A 12,451-nucleotide genomic window follows, 5' to 3' on the forward strand; every position below is an offset into this window, starting at 1 on the left:
AAAAAAAACCACCGGGGCGGGGGGGGGAACTCAAAACCAGTCACTAACAACTTCCGAATTTTTTGCTTCACATTGTCTCCAGGACAAAGCTATTTATCTTAAAGTAACTCTTGCCTTGGGATCTGAATGGTAAAAATTACCCACTAAAAGATTCTCTACTCACACTTAAGCCATACCTGCTCACCCAGCTGAAATGCCACGTTCCTAACAAGTGTGAGAGGCTGGAAACATCAAGTTATTTCAAACACTGAGCAGATAAAGCTGTGAATGCACCCATCTTCTTACGTGGAACTGGTTTTAAAGAGTAGAACCACACTTTCACAGGAGAATGTAACAGAAAAGACATTTTATTTGTAACTAGTTGTGCTTAACTCTAAGAAGCTGGTAACATTAGGAAAACAGCTATTTATATTATTTGTTAATGAAGCATTTGTAAAAGTTCTCAAATACCACATATATGTATGCAAATATATATATTTAAACTTAAATTCCCTAAAGAAACCACACTTTTACAGTATCAAAATTACAAATCCACATGTAAGCACACGTGTTTAAAAGACACCATACCTTCTGCTGAAATTAGCTAATCTTAAATCTTAGCTCTCAGAACAGCACACCCCTAACACGCTGTCCTAGTGTTTCACCCTTCCTCTCGTAACTCTTACTCCACAACGTTGTACGCTACTCTGCGTACCATGGCAAGATCAAAGCTCTACCAATCCAGCAATAAAGTCATTAGAACAGCTTACTTACAGCGTATTTGTCCACTGTGAACCACTGCAAATAGCAAAATAAACCTATAAACTGATGAAAAGCTTAAAAAAAAGATTACAAGTGCAAGCAAAACAATTGATTCTTTGCTTACACTTACTCCTACGTCCTGTTCTTCAAAGGCTTTTTTCTAATCAATACTGCAAAGAAGCTGCCCATTTATTCAGAGTATCAATTAAAATGTTCCCCTACCTCTGCATCTAACAGCAGCTTGATAATGTTGAACAGAAAGGGAAGATCCAACCCACTGAACTAATTACAGAGAAAAACCTTTAAATTTGAAAAGCCTATTTTAAGTGGTTACTTTATCAAAATAAAGCCACTCACAGACGTTGGATTTTTGTAAATAAACAACATACACTTTTTGTTACTGATCTTCCCCAAAATTTCCCTAGATACAGCAAATTAAACTTTTTAAGAGATTTATGTAATCAAAGGAAAGAAAAAAAAATCCACTTGTAAGAATTAACATAAATACTGTGCCATCAGTTCTGGTACAGATTATTTAGCTAAGCTAGCGCGCTCAATGACAGCGAGAAGGCAGAACAGAGGCAAAAAAAAAAAGGAATGAATGAGAGCTTGTATGTGAAAAGAGATTCAAGTATAGGCCTGAGGTGACAAGGAGACAGGAAAGGAGAAGAAAGCCAACGTTAACTGAGAAAAGGAAAGGCAAACAAAAAGTTCTACAAGAAACAAAAGGAACAAATACTAATGCTTCTGGTACGGGAGCTTATGAGTTAGGTACGTGATTAATCAGCACAGCATTTTGCAATGGAGAAAAATATTTTCCCAATGTTTTTACAGACAGAGCCATTATTAAAAGAAATTCCCAAAACTGCTGGTGCATTTTTTAAGCCACGAATATATACTTTGTAGAACAGCCGTTTAAAGCCACACCCATTTATGAGCCCCAATTCAACGACAATGAAAAACACCACCACACCCCCTGCCAACAGTTCATCTTTAAATAAAGAGGTTGAACAGCGGTTTTAAGCAGCAAGATATTTTAGGGCCAGTTTTTAGTGGCCCTCACATAGTGGGCACTTAGTGGCCCTGCTGACCAAATCTACACCTACTTTTAGACTTCTATTTTGAAACACACAGGACTGTAGTTAAGATCCCATATTTTGCCTGTAATCTAATTCTACAAACACCCCTAACTCGCCTTCTCGTTGCTACAGGTCTAAAATTCCCAACACAAAATTCTTTTCCTTCGCAAAATGATGACTGTCTTTATTCAATTTATTACACGTTGCTGATGTGGGCATTGTGTGATTTTTAAGAAATCCTGAGTCCCTCCAGCCCTACCCACGTTCTTGATTGTATCCCTTCCGTGAAAAGACCCAACCTCTGATGCTCATTTGTTACAGCCCTTTCTCAGAGAAGGATGTTCTATCTCCACTGTGCTTCTAGCCATGACATCATTTTCTTCTTTCTTAAAGCTAAAGTGCTTTAATGTTCTAGTCTTAGATACAATAGTCCAATGCTTAAGAATTGTTAAGGGGGTCACAGTGAAACAGCAGTCAAACTGAAAAACTATTAATTCTGTTTAGGTATCAGGAAACCTCCATTCACCCAGTCCACAGCTGCACTCTGCATTTAGACTTTTTATTAATTAAAGTTTTGAATAAAATCAACTATCTTTAAACTTGTCCCCGTTCAATTTTTACTGGTAAACTGCAGCCCACAATTATAACCCCTTTTTTATTTTGTTAGTCGTTCTTCCAATGCAAACTTGAAAGAGTCAGTATCTCCCCTTTGGTGAAATGGTAGGGTATTTATTGTATATGAAACTAATGCTTAAACTTAGCAACTTTGTCTTAGCTCACTTATTTTTCTTCTTCTTTTTAACATTACAGTAATTATTGCCTCTTTATGTGTCCAGATACTGTTCTGCAAATTATCAGTTTAATAACTGAAGACTAAAAATTGGGACAAATTTATGTTACAGCAATAAGTCACACTGTCCCCCAAAATTCAGTACACGGACAGATAAAAAAGATCCAGTCTATGGAAAAGGAACATGCCGCATCATTCTTCTATGCTGCTTACTGTGAGATAATAACAAAACCACAGAGAAAATAGCAGAAACAAAAGTCAACACGCTACAGAGTTTCAGCTGTCACTGACTTCAGTTTCCCCTCTCTCTGAAAATCTTAAGGGAAGAGCAGATAACACCATGATTTCTTCGGTGCTCGTTTTACATCGGCTAACCAAACCACTTAGAGTATTCTATTTCTAATAAAAGTTTTCAGCACAGAGATACGATCAATATTTAGGAGCATATTATGTACTCCAGCATGGATGACTATCTGGAATGTGGTGCGTAGCTATCCAATGTCAATAGATGCAGGGAGCTACATTTTCTAGAAGTTCTACTAAAAAGTTCACTTACACTCTAGTTCAAGGAATTGTATTTTAAACTGGACTGCTTTCAAAGACGCAACATTACTGTAACTGTTCACTCAACCTGTTAGTAACTAGTCTAATCTTTTACTTCCAGTAAATGTATGCAATTAACTGCACAAAGTTACCTGAAATACCTGTTTAAGTTTTCTTTTTATATTTAGTCCAAAATATTTCCTATTACTTCACAAATGCTACTCCAAATAAGAAAAAGTACTTGCAAAAGATACTTACCTATCAGTTATTTTCAACATCTCTACCTCAGAAGGAAACACCTAATCAGATGTTTGCCTATTGTGTAATTTAAAACACATTACTACCAAAACCAACCCCAAAACATCAGTGCGTTTACTCGAAATAATTATTAACATATATTGAGCAAATGAGTTTACTCCTCAGATTCATGGTGTTCAAAGCAGGCTAAAAGTGGTAAGAAGTTTTTCATGAGAAATGGTTGATTTTCTTTTTTGAACTCAAAGCACTATGTCTCAGCGTTTGTAGGAACATTTGTTTTTTCTAGAGGACACCTGATGAGCTGGCAGCAGTCCTGTGCTCTTCAATCATTCCATCAGAGCCACATCGTAAAAGCACTGATAATTCAGAAGTAACTACATTCATGTCCACTGAAAGGCAAGATGCCTACTCTCACTTCTTTAAAAGCCTTTGTTTTAATGTCAGAAAAGGCTTCCCTCACTGTTTTGATTTATTCATTAAGGTAGAGTGTATGTAGGTAGCAGGATGCCTTTAGTAACATGTAACCTCACATTTTAGCACCAAAAGAGATATCCATCCCGCAGAACGCGAGTCTTCGATTTATAATCGATATGTACGAGTCATAATGAAAAGTGTTGCAAGTATCAAAAGTATAATAGGAACTTGAATTTTACATTTAAAAGCTTGGGGTTTAGGCAGAAAAATATGGTCTCACATGTCATTTACCACAACAGGGTTATTTTTATAAATCAGAATTATTTTCAAATTAACATCAAATTCACTGTTTAAAACAGCCAGAATTAGCATAAAAGAGGCTGACATACATATGTCTTTGAGGAAGTTGTAAAAGCATCGCTAAAAAAAAAAAAATCAACAAAAACACCACAACCTTTCTCATCTAAGACTGTGATCTACTAAAGAGATCTTTTAACTTCCCCCCTGTAGACACATATATAGAAACACAGAGAATTAAATACATACACACATGAATTGCTATCAATTCCTGTTTCAAAGTGATAAGATATTCACTAGCTTTCTCCTTATTTACTCACAACTCTTACTATCAGACTAAAAAAAAAAAAAAACAGTTTCAATTACTTCCTAAACAAGATGAGAATATGAAGGATGCAACTGTACATTTCATAGAAGTTTTTAAGAATTGGTCCCTATAAACTGGAGGTAGTTTTGAAAAATGTTAGCTTGAATTAATTTATGAAAACAGAAGTAACATTACTCTACAAAAAGACTTTTAAAAATGAAATACTCTCCTGTTAGGAAGATTGCTTCTGTGTTGTTGAATACATTCTTTTGAAGAAAATGTAGCTTTTTCTTTCTGTTTGTTACCACTCAGCTTTCAAGAGCAGGCCAAGACACATGCACCCGTGGATCTTCCTCACTGAAAGTGTGCTGGTGCTTCCTGAAGTTGTAACATGGACTCAGTGTGGCTTTTATAAGGTCTTTTTCTACCTAAAACAGTTTTTAGAACTTTCTGTAAAGCCTATTAATTCTAAAATAGTGCTTCTGAAATTGCATTGTAGTGAAATTGTCCCTTGATTTATCTAAAGAGAATCACACTTTTCTCCTGGAAACCCAGCTGATAATCTAGATAGAAAAAGATTAGCAGGAGCTCTTCCACTTTCAGTCTTAGCAGTATAAAATTTCACTCGGTAACTTTTATACTGCATCACAGTCACATGGTCTCTTATGTGCCAGAAAATACTTCTTTTGTAGATTTGGAGTGTAACAATGGAAACTGTTGAACCTTAGTAATCTGTTTAAAATAGAAAGATTAAAAAAAGCTCAAAGAAAAATCCCTCTCAACAAAGTCGGCTGTTAAACTGACATTATTAAAAATGCTAAACCTGCTTTTTCTCCCTATCCCATCCTAAGAATAACTCATAAATTTATTGTTGCCAACAAACATTCCACAGAAACACAGGAAGGGGAGGAATTAAAAATCTCTCAGTATTTAGAAACTACTATAAATGAAATTAAATTATCTATTGCGTAACCTTGTAGCTACTTTTAGCAAACTTCCCACTGTTATTTTAAATAGTGTGCAACAGGGAAAAAGAGAAAAGAAATTTCTCATCTGCTTTTCTTGTTTTCCCTTCACAAAAAGATAACATTTTGATATGTTGATAATGTGCCACATTCTAGCAAAGTATATTTAGCTGGGCGTTCCCAGGGTGAAGTCTGTTGCCAGCAATGGACCCACTGGGAAGAGCAGATGCCTACAAAACTAAATCAAATCCAAAGTGAAGTTTCGAATAACATCCAAAGCTCCTGAATCAAAGCCGCATATATCCAACATGCCTCTGTCATCCGGATCGGCGATCGTAAAACCATTTGAGGTCATTCCACAAACAATCAGTTTAGCAGGAATACCCATCTTCTAGAGGAAGGACAAAAAAAAAATAAATCAGAACATGCAAACACAGAAACGTAAACATGCCGGAAGGCCAAATCTTGCTATCTTGCTTGCTTACACCACTGCCTGAATAGGCACATTGAGAGAAACTAGCAATGCCATAACCAGAGTGGCAGACTGCCAGGTGACACTGTACTCAACCTGCAGCAGATGCATTTAAATAAATGGAAATAATTACATTGAGGCCTATCAGCACAATTTTCCGGCAGTGCTAAGATTATTTCCAATGCAAACTGGGTGCACATGATGTGAAGATTCATGTCTATACACACATGCTTGGCAAAAACTATTTGTAAACTACTTGTGAAGAAGTAGTTAATTTAATCAGCAAACAATCTTTTATGCTTTAGAGTTTCTAATAGCAGTGTGCTTGAAGAAGGTTTTTTTTTTGTTTTAAAACTGTGAAACTGCATAGCTTAGAGTAGCCCCCTCTAAACCATAATGACCTCTCTTCACACGATACTGTCACTTCATCCCACTGATACCTTCCCTACAGGCTGACCTTCCTTACTTCATTTAAACTTTGTGGTATCTACTGCAGATATCAAAGTTAAATTTAATTATGTATGTCAAATTTGATTCTGTAATAACTACGAAAAACTTATTCAATTATATATAGAATGCAGAAATTCTTACATTCCCCAAATAGCAAACCAATTTTCATTGACATTGTAGTACACCAAGCAGGACAATTAAAAATCCTTTTAGCAATTCAGTGGTTTTAAATATGTGCAATTAGTGCAGTATGTGCAATAACTGCCTAACTGCAGAATATATCGGTTTCAAACAATATATAGTTATTTCCTGAAAAAAAGCCACCAGTTCAGTATCTAAAACATTTTTTAGAACTGGTATTTATTTTGCACTTTATTCACCAATTACGAACCGTCAGAAGCATATTTACCTCTCTGTACTCTCTAAGAGCTGTTGCAGGATGAGTATTTCCAGCAAAGGTCTCATTATCGGTAAATACAATGAAGACATCAGCAGCTGTCTGAGTTTTCTGAGCCCATATCATTGGAAGGGAACAATCAGTGGTACCCATTGGAATCTTAAAAGAAAAAATATATACATGGAAAGGATCAATACAGAAATTACTAAAACACGGAAAATTACTTTTTATGTCAGCTTCATGTTTTATCACACACAGAGGCTTTTTTGTTAAAAGAATATTTCACTTCTTCAATTTATTATAGTTTTGTCATGTTTTTTTTTTTCTATTTGATTTTTTAAATATTCTTTTCAAACTAGCTCACTGTGACTTAACCTTGCCATTCTAAATTGCAATGTTTAATATCCAGCAGCTGAAATAATGAGTTTGAAAATAAAAGGGAGAAAAAAAAAATCCAGGTTTACTATAGAGATATGGACAAAACACATTATCAGAATTGATTACAAAGAAAATACAATGTAACTGCTGAGACTTCTAAACTCTGACATTGGCAACAGCTATTTCCTAAACATTTTAATTTTATTTTTATTTTTTTTTACATACTTCATACATTTTCACTAATATTTGAGGTAATGTCATATCAGCCGTCACTGGGCAAGGGATCATTTCATGTGAAAAGGCAACAATATTGGAATCCTTTTCGGTACGTGCTACAACCTGAGAAAGATGACAAAAAAATTTTGTTACATTATTCAGAATTTTTAATGTCTGAATCAAGGCATTCCCTACTGAATACACAACATGACACATCCTTTTGTATTTGTCACCTCGTATGCACTAACACTTCACTCTACACTTTACTGCAAATAAACACTGCAAAATCAGAGCTAAAGAACTGTTCTAATTACTAAAGATACTTCCGTATTTCTTCTCTCTGTTCTGACATAAAACACTAAACATTTTTAAACATCAGCAAAAGTTAGACTCCTTTATATTATAAATACACAAGAAGCTTTAGAGTATCAGTTTGAGGGGAAAGTGATTTTGATACAAAGGCCATAACAGAAATTACACATAATTCAAATGCATACAAGAATTATCCCACAATTTCTTAATCCAATCTCTATTAGTCTATGAATGCTTCTGAAAAAAAAAAGTATTTTCAATTAAGATAGGTTAAAAACAGCCTCCACCACTTCGGTTTATACTGGGAGTAGGGGGTCGGTTAGCTCAGTTGGTTGGAGCATGGGGCTGATAACACCAAGGTCGCGGGTTCGATCCCCGCTCGGTCCCCATGTGCTGCCTGATCTAGTTGAGGTGTCCCTGCCCATGACAGGGAGGTTGGATTAAAGGATCTCTAAGGTCCCTTCCAGCCTGGGCCAGTCTGTGATTCTTCAGTTTGGACTTTCTGAATTTGATTGGCAGTAGCTTTAAGCATCTGATCTACCAGTGAGGCACTAGGTCACATCTTCTGCACCCAGAAGTTCCCTTCTGATTTCTAACCAGCTGCAGAGAATCTCTGTATCAAAAAGAGTAGCTCGAGGGGCAAATAGTTATAAATAAATGAAGTTTAATGCCTCACCATACACATTGTTGCTGCAACTGTGCTGGCATTGAGCACGCTGCCCAAAACTTTTTGTGTCATTGATGCACTGACATCAACTGCAACTAAGAAGCGTTTTCCTGTTGGTTCAATTGTCTAAAAGGAAAAAAGAAAGAAAATAGGCACACATAATTAATGTATTACTGTCTTTTTCCTTTTTCTGCTTTCAACCCAAGAAGTGGGGCTTTCTCCTTTTTTTTATTCTTTCTGGGATAACGTTAGGACAATAATGTTGTCAAAAGCTGAATATATCATGAAGTTTTGAAATATTTAACAAAATCCCAGATCCTAAGATTTTTGTTAGACAACTTCAAAGTTGTTACCCACCCAACAAAACTTTCTTGATTGTTTTATACGCTTTCAGAAAACAGAAAACTCTTAAAAAAACTCAAAAAATTGAACTAGATTACCTTAAAAGTTTTATAAAATGAGGCATCTAAAGCTTCTAAAATGTCTTCATTGGGACGCCACCAAAGCTTCCCTCTGCTTCCATGCCCAGCTTTATAGGTTTCTAATGCAACCAGAATATGGAATGGATGTATTCTACCCTGCAGGCAAAAGAAATCAACAGTAAGTTTTTCAAAATCTGAACTCCTTCAATTTGAAGAGTCCTTTACACAGCTGTTCTATGAAATGATACTTGTCAGTTACTGATGGTGGGTTTCACTCCCTTCCCAGAATCCTCCCAATGAATTCCCAATGTTCTTATGCCATTACCAGAATCTTGGTAACATTTCACAGCTTTATCTATGATTGTCCAGTGCTACTCTCTACTACAGGCTTACAGTAAGAGAAAGCCTCTATCCTGCGGAGGTGAAAGGAGTTGAGCTAGGAAAAGAACGAACTTAAAACTGGTTTTGTTACAGACACAGTACAACCAAACCAAGAAACTATTTTCAGAATACAGCATTCATTTTCCTCTTACTGTAAGAGGATTGTCCAAACTTTTTCATCTTTCTATGCTTTCCTTATATAAATCAAATCAGTGGCTGCCACATGCTCAGTAGTCTAAACCACATCTTTGCTTTACTAATTTATCAACGTTTTGTTATCTTTATCCTCAAGGGGAGTTTTAGTCATTAATCACCACTAGCAGCAAACCCTAGCAAATCTGAATGCCTGTCCGCTGTCCTTCTGCCACAAGGTATTGTGTCACCATCTTTGCTCTCCCTTCTCCAGTGCCTCAGTAACTAGATGTGATCAAAGATGAAAACAGAGAAAGGGAAGTCCAGTGGGATGGGGAAGAAAAAGGACCTACTGTTGTTCTAATTCATCTATGGTCTTAAAGAAGTTAAGTGTCCTGATTTTAATCTGCTCAACTCACAAAACTCTTAGAAAAAGGTTACTTGTCTTCTCTGTCTCCCATTACATTCGTGAAAATTTCACTCTCCCTTTGGGGAACTCCCTTTTCCCTCGTATTTTTGTAGCTGTTTGATGGACAATAAAGCAACCAAAAAGCACAAAGTCTCCTTGTGCCATCTTCTTTTTCCTCTCAGCTGCTATGCTAGCTTCTTCATTCACTTCCTCGGATCCTACACAAGTGACTTCCACTTTGTAAGCATGTACTGCTGACTTTAAACCACAAGACTCAGAAGCAATGGACAAACCCAACAGGCAAAGCTTCCTACAGCCCTAATTTAAGAACAGATCCTAGCTGTCAATATACTCAATTTGTAGAAAAGTTTCAGAAATAGATGGAAAAGAAATAAATCCATTGAGTTATTACAAATGCAAGTTTTATAATAAAGATGCAGACATTCCACTGCATTTTTTTTAAAAAGAATACACTGCACATTTCCTTGAAAGAATACTTTTTTTTTGTTTTGCAGAGGTTGCCTGAAGAAATACAGTTTAGGAAGAGACTAAAAACCACAAAGGCTGGAACAGATTATGAAAAAAGTTCTTACGTTTCTTAGTAGTTTCTCGTTTTTCAGTCTTTCACACACTATTGCCACTTCCGAACCTCGTGGTTCAAGCACTGAATTTGCTGTCAGCTTTCCTAAATTTCTCAACAATACAGAAATGGACATGTCCTTCAGCAATGCTTTCCAAACCTATGATCAAAGCAAGAGAAAGGGGAAAAAAAAAAAAAAAAGATTCCCAAACTACAAGAACCAACATCTGTACACTAAATGAGTGTATTTTCAAATAAACTTAGAAGTTATATGAAGATCTTCCATTATTTTAAATCAGCTACTTGGCCAAATAACTTCAAAAACAGCATAAAGGCTATCTTTTTACAGAAATGGAGACTTAAGACTCTGAAAAGTGTTACTCTAAAGAGAATACAAAGCTAATGAAGTTTACATACCTCTTTAGATTTCAGATGGTTTGTCAGGAGATGCTCTCTAACTAGACCATATTCCTCTATTAAATGAGTAACTTCCAATTCATCTTGTGTACGTTTTACTTTCTCCACAGCCTCCAGATACTTTAAGAGTTTTTCAGTCTCAGCAGAAACTGGTTTGTCTTTATAAGCCTCTTGGACATCTTTCCACCCTTTGGTAATATATTTAGTGACTATAGCAATTCCTGTTGAAAAGACAAACATTTTCCAAGCAAGATTAGACTTTATACTGGCATTTATCATTCTAGCAAGCAAATGAGTCAGCAGGTTTCATTCTCAGACCTGTCAATGAGCTATTAAAAAGTCAGCCACACATAGATTAGAGCAATATTTTAATTACTGTACTGTTCTCCATTGAAGTAAGCAGCCTAATATACTTGAAACCAACAGATCTCCCCAAATAACAAGAATGTGTTTCTTCATCATTTGTAAGCAAATAGGAACACATCGAGGGAATTGTATTATATTCTCTTCACACAAGGAATAAAAAGAAGGAACAAACTCTGTTCACCCTGAAGATAAACAGGTCAAATTCTGGTACGACCACTCAGGTTTTTAAGGTGCAATTTAGAGGATACCATCACTAGGAAATCATCGGTCTACAATGGTACTTGGGTTTCCAAAATAGTTCCACAGTAAATATAAAAGGTTTAAAACACAGTATTTTCAGGTAAATGAAAATTTATTACCTTCACTGGCAGGTTTTAGGTGGGACAACCTCAGAAGATCTTTATGAGACCAACCACTTCTTTGTTTATATTTTGTAACTGCTAAAGCAACAGCCATGCCATTCTTTCCATTGTACCAATCTGCAACAGCTTTCCTCAGCGCACGGCCCCACATGCCACATTTCATGCCCTCCTTCAGATCTTTTTTAAACTGGATGAAAGTAAAGAGATGGGTTGGTATGCAACAAACCTCAGGAACAGCTTTAAACGCCGCTTGTTTCGTTTTTGCATCAGAACACTGTGAGCAAATTGCAAGAGCAAAAAGGAGGGGCTCCTGTTTTGCTGCTCTGCCTTCTTGACTAAATGTCTTTATTTCTTGGACAACTTCGGAACCTCTGCCCTCTTCGATCAGTCTTGTCAAAGCTGCTGCATTTTCAAAGCCAAGCTTCTGCTCCTTGACGCAGTAAGTACCACCTTCTGAACCAAAACACAAGAACCGCTGCAGTCGATTCATATCGGTGACATGCCACACGTAGCCACTCTCAGAGTTGGGCACCTGCTTCTCATTCGGGAGCTGCACTTGGTTTTCCTCGTCCTCCATTGTTTATGCTTCAAGAGGTCTGTTGAAAGAATACCGAGGTTAATTAAGAACTACTGTGAAAACTTGACGACTCTGCTTTTTTGATTGCTTCTTAGCAAAATAAGTATATCTTATCTACACATTTGTAAAAGTTTTTTCCTTCACAGATTTATTAAGAGTATAATCCAAGTGTGCAATAATACATATCTGTTAGAGGAAAAGAAACAAAAAAAAAAATCTCCGAGTTACAGTGGTGACAATTTAATTTCCTTAAAACCAACTCAGAAACTGAAACCACTTAACTCCAATAAGTGGCACACAGAAAAAATGGCTGATGTTATGCTCTTTTGCCACTAACGTATTACACCACTTATGCAGATTTTTTGATTGTACAGTAAATTGCTCAAAACCCAGATCTTGCTGAGATCTTGCTCATATCTATGCCGCTGAAGATCTGTTAGCACTGATGAACTGAAGAAACATGATGCTAAAATAAAAAACTAAAATACTGAAAAACTTTTTTGACAGAAGAGTTCGTGA

The 12,451-nt window shown here is 36.2% G+C and overlaps 1 protein-coding gene across 1 annotated transcript; it reads right to left on the reverse strand.

The window, feature by feature from the left end:
• Window positions 1-5,353: 5,353 nt before the first annotated feature.
• TROVE2 (TROVE domain family, member 2) lies at window positions 5,354-11,932 on the reverse strand. The gene is made up of 8 exons (XM_009872439.1): window positions 11,353-11,932; window positions 10,628-10,848; window positions 10,224-10,370; window positions 8,727-8,864; window positions 8,296-8,412; window positions 7,317-7,430; window positions 6,726-6,872; window positions 5,354-5,785 (listed from the first exon to the last, which is right to left on the reverse strand). The coding sequence occupies exons 1-8, from the start codon at window positions 11,930-11,932 to the stop codon at window positions 5,633-5,635; spliced, it is 1,617 nt and encodes a 538-aa protein (XP_009870741.1). The 3' UTR covers window positions 5,354-5,632.
• Window positions 11,933-12,451: the final 519 nt, after the last annotated feature.

Source organism: Apaloderma vittatum, unplaced genomic scaffold (genome assembly GCF_000703405.1).
Source record: "Apaloderma vittatum isolate BGI_N311 unplaced genomic scaffold, ASM70340v1 scaffold3777, whole genome shotgun sequence".
NCBI lineage: Eukaryota > Metazoa > Chordata > Aves > Trogoniformes > Trogonidae > Apaloderma > Apaloderma vittatum.

Coding starts and splice junctions, on each gene's coding strand:
- TROVE2 (XM_009872439.1), bottom strand. CDS start 11,932: ATGGAGGACGAGGAAAACCAAGTGCAGCTCCCGAATGAGAAGCAGGTG. Junction 10,849..11,352: donor CCTAAAACCTGCCAGTGAAG/GTAATAAATTTT, acceptor TCTTTTCAACAG/GAATTGCTATAGTCACTAAA. Junction 6,873..7,316: donor TATTAGTGAAAATGTATGAA/GTATGTAAAAAA, acceptor TTTTCTTTTAAG/ATTCCAATGGGTACCACTGA.